The following is a 5,983-nucleotide window of genomic DNA, read 5'->3' as shown; positions in this document are numbered from 1 at the left end:
TCAAAATAGTTCACCAAAAAGTTTCATTCCAGTTGAAACTCCAACTTTAGTACACCAAAAAGTTTCATCCTAGTGCAGATTCGAAACCCCTTTAATCCAATCAAGCTTTTGGAATCCTCCCAGGAAACTCAGACTCAGAATCATAATCATTCAACAGTTTCTTCTTGGCATGAACATACAACTCAACAGCGAGCTTCCTCCTAAAAAACCCCACATCTAGAGGATTTGGAAGTTTCTCATGATACATCCATGAATAAAGAAATCATCATACTTAGCCACGAACAAGCCACAATCACTACAAACAAAACAAGCAAAAAAACAAAATATTAGACTGAATACTAAAAAAACAACAAAAATCATAACAATATAAACACATTTAAACATACTTGTCTACTTGCTGAGGTAACTTAGTAACAACAAAGACATCAAGCATGTCCTCCTCCTTTTTCCCTTTAAAAAATCCTTGGCTTGTGTCAATATCCATCCTCCTACTGTAATAGTCAATGAATGACAAACATATAGGCAACACCACTGCAAATGGCTTGACATAACCAGCTGTTTTCCTGTCCAACTCATGTCTAGACCCTAAGGAATTATAAACATTGAGAAACCTAGCCCTAATATAAAAAATGATCAAAATCCAATGCTTTTCATCCTTAATATGCATGTAAATCAACACATAATCAACACGTAGCCAATCTTTGTTAGCATACATGTAATACCCACTCATGTATTCAGTAACAATGTTACTCTTAGGGACAGCATCAATCTTGTTTCCAGACTTGACAAACTTATCATACAATTCAACCACCTTAAAACAGAAATGATAATCTGTGGTTGTTACAGACACTGCAACATTAGGATCATACTTCAACTTCTTTCGCAAGTAATAAAATATTACATCCATATGCTGTAGAAAAAAGAGATTAGAATCTGAGTAAATAAAAGATAACTACAAACCACATAACTAAAATTAAAAAAAAATACTAAATATGATACTCACCGAGTCACTAAGGCACCTCCCAGGGGTCAAAAGATCATAAAACCACCACTTGTCCTGAACACTATCAATGCAGAAATCTAAAGCAGGACTAAAAAGATTCTTCCCTTGAACAAACTTCTTCTTCCTAAAAAAAGCAACCAACCAATATACTTAATATCAAATATGCAAAAATGTAAAAAAATAAACCAAAAAACATAATAAAAACAATAAAACATACTTATTCTCATCCTTGAACCCAACACAGAACCACTCATCAAATGCCTTCTATTGAAGTTCGTGCGGAGGATCAAACAACCCAGAATTAAACGCATATTGACCTTTAACATTCTTTTTCTTCATCTTTTCATTACTACCAGAAGACCCAAAATCATTTCTGTAAGGACTCTGTAAAACCACGCTAGGCTTATGAGCCCTCTTTGATTTGGGAGATTCACAAACCTTAATCTTGTCCTAAAAAAGAAACCAAACAGTAACATTTAAATTAAACAACAATAATATTTAAAGAACAGCCATTGCAACAGTAACAAAAAAAAAAAATCAAAACACAAAATCATACCATAATCTTCTTCACTTCATATGCATGACACACATCATCCACTTTCTGATTTATAACAGCCATCACAGATTCTGAAAAACCATCATCGGTACCCGCACTAACTTTCTCAGCAACTCCCTCAACTCCACCTACATTACCACCATCAGAACCCAAAACTTCATCCTCTACCATTGCAACAGTCTCATTTTGTCCTAATAACGAACCCAATATGTCAAAATTTGGCATATCCTAACAACAAAAACAAAAAAAAAAAACAACAAACAAATTAGTTAACAACTTAATATGATAAAAAAAATACAATAATTACACAAAACTGTTCTATAAAAAAATTAATAAACAAAATTAACCTTTTCCAAAGAACATAAACCAGCAAAATCTTGACTATCAACTTCTTTCACAGACATCTCGGAAATATTTTTAATTTCCTGCACAATATAAACAGAAAAAGAAACAATTAAGTAGCAAAAATTATAACAGAGAATATTGAATAATAATAAAAAGAAACCAGACCTTATAAACATCACCGTCACCACCAACACAATCTTCACCATCCTTCACATCAGCAACATCTTCACCAGCATCTTCACCATCCCCCTTAACAGTAGGCTACAATAAAAAAATACCATACAAACACATGAAAACAAAACTTATAACACAGAATAAATAATACTAAATAAATCACCATACTATCATAGAGCAACTAATAACACACAAACACAACATACAAACAACTAAAAAACTGGAAAAAAAATCTTAAAACTACTAAATAGTACCTCAACATCATCACTAATGTCATCTAGGTTACGGGGACTATCAACGCCACCACCACCACCGTCATCCTCATCTTCATCCTCATTACTCTACAAAAACAAAATCACATAAAAATCATTGCATATTAACAAATAAAACTAAAAATAAACAATATCAATCATAAAAGAAACCAAAATACATCACCTGTGGTACAACATTCGCAATACTATCTTTAATCAAATCTTTCAATTCTGAAAACTTCGTATCAAAATAAAAAGTTAAATCCTCTCCAACTTTACGATCAATGTAACCCTTCAAATTTTCCTCAAGTAATGCAAATTTTTCATCAACTTCCTTACGAAATTCTTTCAAAACACACTCCAATCCAACTTGCCTAACTACAAGCCCCAACACCGAATCTTTAAGCTCATCCAACACAGCAAGACTTATAGTAGCTTTTTTCTCAACTCCAGAGCTACCAGTCTTGTCAACATCTACTCTTGGCTGTCTCACATCCTCAAAATCATCATCAGATTCTGACCCATAAGAAAACTCAAACCCAGCAATATCTAACTTTTGATTTTCCTCAGCTGAAGGAAACATGCGGGTAACAGAAAACTGTAACAAAATAAAATAAAAATAACAAAATTAGTAACATAACCAACAAAAAAAACAAAACACAACACAAAAATAATAAAATAACATATCACAAAAACATACCTTAGTTGACATATATATTTTCTTCTCCACTTCACCTGAGAAAGGATTGCCCACACTACTCCACCTACACATCCTATAATCTGGAGAAGCATCATATGTACATAAACCTTGCTTCTTAAAAAGAGGAATAACCTCATAGAGCCAAACCTGAAACGCAAAAGGGAAACCACACAACTTGTACGTCTTACTATTGTAATCCTTTTCTTTACCCTTAATGTTCTTCCCTTTTGCATTCGAAGCAACTGTACCCTTCGTCTCATCAACAACTTTCTTCTTGTTTATTTCCTTCAAAACAGTCCTCAAGCTATACAAAGTAGTATCATACGCAACCTTACCCCATGGAAAACTGTTAAACTCACCAGAACCAATTAAATGAAGTAACCCACTACTTACTTTCTTGCGACCAGGCTTACTAAGCAAGAAATTCGTAACAAAATAAAGCACAGCCATTCTAAAAGCAAACACATCATCTTTGAAGATACTATTCAAGAATCGTTGTTTAATGGCAGCATAGTTAACAGTCATGTCACTAAAATACTTGTCCACAAAAGTATCTCCCCTTCCTATATATTTTTCCATACTACTGTCACCCTTACACAACAATCCACTAATAATAGCAAATTCACCTAACCCAAAACGAGTCCTAGAATTACCAAAATCAAACCAAATTTCCTTGACATTTGCCTGATGAACCTCCCTACACAAAGCAGTGTGTATAACCTGAGATTGCATGTTGCACTCCTCAAGATCTAAAAAATGCCCAAAACAGGATTCTTGAAACATAGTAAGTTGCTTAGCATTCAATCTACCCTTGATTTCTGCAATAACACCCACATCAAACCAGTATATGATTTTTCCACAAAATCTATCCTCTGGTTTCAAGTAAAAATCCCAAACCTGTAAGAAAATTTAAAAACAAACATGAAACATTTAAAAAGAAACTAACAAGTAAATTATATACTGAAATAATGAATTTAAATATAAAAAGTAATACATTAGTAATACAACTAAACTATCATTTAAAAAGAAACTAATAAGTAAACCAAAATTACTATGGGATCCTAAAGAAACAGCTTTATGGGATCCTAAAAATCATAAGATGAAGAATTTTAATCCTACTAATCTATTCTCTTCATTTTCTCTTGAATTTTAATTCTAAAAGCATATAAACACAAACATACACATAAACATATAATATTATGACAACAGTAATTATAGTATTGAACACTGGTTTATATTTGTTCATTTCTTCATGCATTAAACTCAGTAGAACAAAATCCTTTTCTAAAGAAAGATATACAAAAAAATTAATTGACTAAACTTTCTACTAAGAAATATGACCTTAATCAAATCAAAAATACCTAATCCTAGATAAATCCACTAGCAAAAATTCACCATAACATCAACAAAGAGCAACAAACCAGTATACTAAATAGTATAACAACAAAAATTAAAGCAAAAAAACTACTAAATCATAAATTAATCACAAACACATTAAAGACCAAAAAAATACACTAAAAAATCTAAAAACTAAATATATATACCATTCATTAAGAAACTGTACAGTAAACTATAACATGTGAATAACAAAAAAAAATACCTAAAAAATAAACTACTCAGTAAACTACTCAGTAAACCAAAAATTTCTTTACGGGCACTCTCAGAAACAAATTCCCAAACAGTTGGTGTGCACAAAATAAAAACTAAGTAAAACACAAGTAAATAGAAAGGAAGACTACTAAATCATAAACACATTAAAAACAAAGAAACTAAATATACCATACATTAAGAAACTGTACAGTAAACTGTAACATTTGAATAACAATACAAAATACCAAAAAAATAAACTACTCAGTAAATTATAGAACTCGGTAAACAAAAAAACTACTAAAAAAACCAAGAAACTATACTAACATATAAAATATTCACTTAAAAGGCTACACATAGATCTCTAAACAACACACAAACAAAATGTGAACAACTTAGTATACTAAACAACTCTGTATACAAAAAAAACAACTATCATATAAATGTGCATCCACATTAACGAGAATCAAATTCAGAATATAGAAACAATATACTAACCTTCAATTTTTTTGGCAACACAATAGGTGCTTCATCACATTCTGAATCAAAATCATCCTCATCTTCAACAACACTCTTCAATTTCTTAGAGCGCCGATCGTCAGAGGTAGCTTCAGAAACACCACTGCTCTTCGAAATGGAGAGATTCTTGTTCTTCTTCTCCTTATCAGACTCAACAACCTTCGAACCAGAACCAACCATGTTTTTCGAAACCTCCTCTGCTTTTTCAACCTTCTTCTTCGAACCAGACACCTCCGGTGATGGAGACATTGAACCCCTAGTACGCACCATTGAATGTTTTAACTATGAAACGAAATGCCAAACCCTAGCAGAGAGAAACCCTAACACTATGATAAAATGAGGGAAAATAAGAGAATGGAAGATGAAATGAAAAGAGAAATGGAAGTGATTGAGTGAGAAATGGTTTGACAGTGCAAAAGAACGTGGAATCGTGTTTAACACTCAACCACCCTAAAAAATATTAACCGTGTACACGTGTAAAAAAAATTCAAAAAAAATCGTTACTTTTTACCAAATATAAATATATTCGGTATATACAGTATTTAATTGCAAAAAGTGTCTCCCAGCATGATTTTCTTTATTTTTTTTTTAAAAAAAACTCTCATATGGATTAGGAATTAATGTAAGTTATATGTTATAACGGTAAATAATACATTCAATTGCTTACTTTAATTTGTGCCAAAAATATTTTTATTATATGGGTGATTAATTTAATCTTACACAAGCATTTTTAGATTACAAAAAATACTATATATATATTTATGATGTTTTAATAATTTTTTAATTTTCGTTATGTTTTTTACCATTTTAATTTTAGAATATATAAAACAACTATTTCTACAAAATGT

General features: G+C 31.4%; 1 protein-coding gene across 1 annotated transcript; it reads right to left on the bottom strand.

Annotated features, from left to right (window-relative positions):
• Nucleotides 1–1,003: 1,003 nt before the first annotated feature.
• Nucleotides 1,004–5,696, bottom strand: LOC115703969 (uncharacterized). Its single transcript, XM_061108621.1, has 9 exons — nucleotides 5,115–5,696; nucleotides 3,030–3,926; nucleotides 2,514–2,927; nucleotides 2,333–2,419; nucleotides 2,070–2,165; nucleotides 1,907–1,984; nucleotides 1,560–1,787; nucleotides 1,221–1,453; nucleotides 1,004–1,127 (listed from the first exon to the last, which is right to left on the bottom strand). Exons 1-8 carry the CDS (start codon nucleotides 5,403–5,405, stop codon nucleotides 1,268–1,270), a joined length of 2,277 nt encoding a protein of 758 aa, XP_060964604.1. The 5' UTR covers nucleotides 5,406–5,696; the 3' UTR covers nucleotides 1,004–1,127; nucleotides 1,221–1,267.
• Between the last annotated feature and the right edge of the window lie 287 nt (nucleotides 5,697–5,983).

Source organism: Cannabis sativa, chromosome 1 (assembly GCF_029168945.1).
Source record: "Cannabis sativa cultivar Pink pepper isolate KNU-18-1 chromosome 1, ASM2916894v1, whole genome shotgun sequence".
In the NCBI taxonomy this organism is placed as follows: domain Eukaryota; kingdom Viridiplantae; phylum Streptophyta; class Magnoliopsida; order Rosales; family Cannabaceae; genus Cannabis; species Cannabis sativa.
Note: the sequence above shows the minus strand (reverse complement) of the source record. Positions and strands in the feature narration are given on the sequence as shown.

Bases quoted from the DNA above. Each gene is read 5' to 3' on its own strand.
- LOC115703969 (XM_061108621.1), bottom strand. From the start codon at position 5,405: ATGGTGCGTACTAGGGGTTCAATGTCTCCATCACCGGAGGTGTCTGGT. The intron at 3,927-5,114 runs GTTAGTATATTG...ATTTTCTTACAG, and splicing joins TGTTGCCAAAAAAATTGAAG to GTTTGGGATTTTTACTTGAA. The intron at 1,985-2,069 runs GTCTGGTTTCTT...TATATTGTGCAG, and splicing joins GTGACGGTGATGTTTATAAG to GAAATTAAAAATATTTCCGA.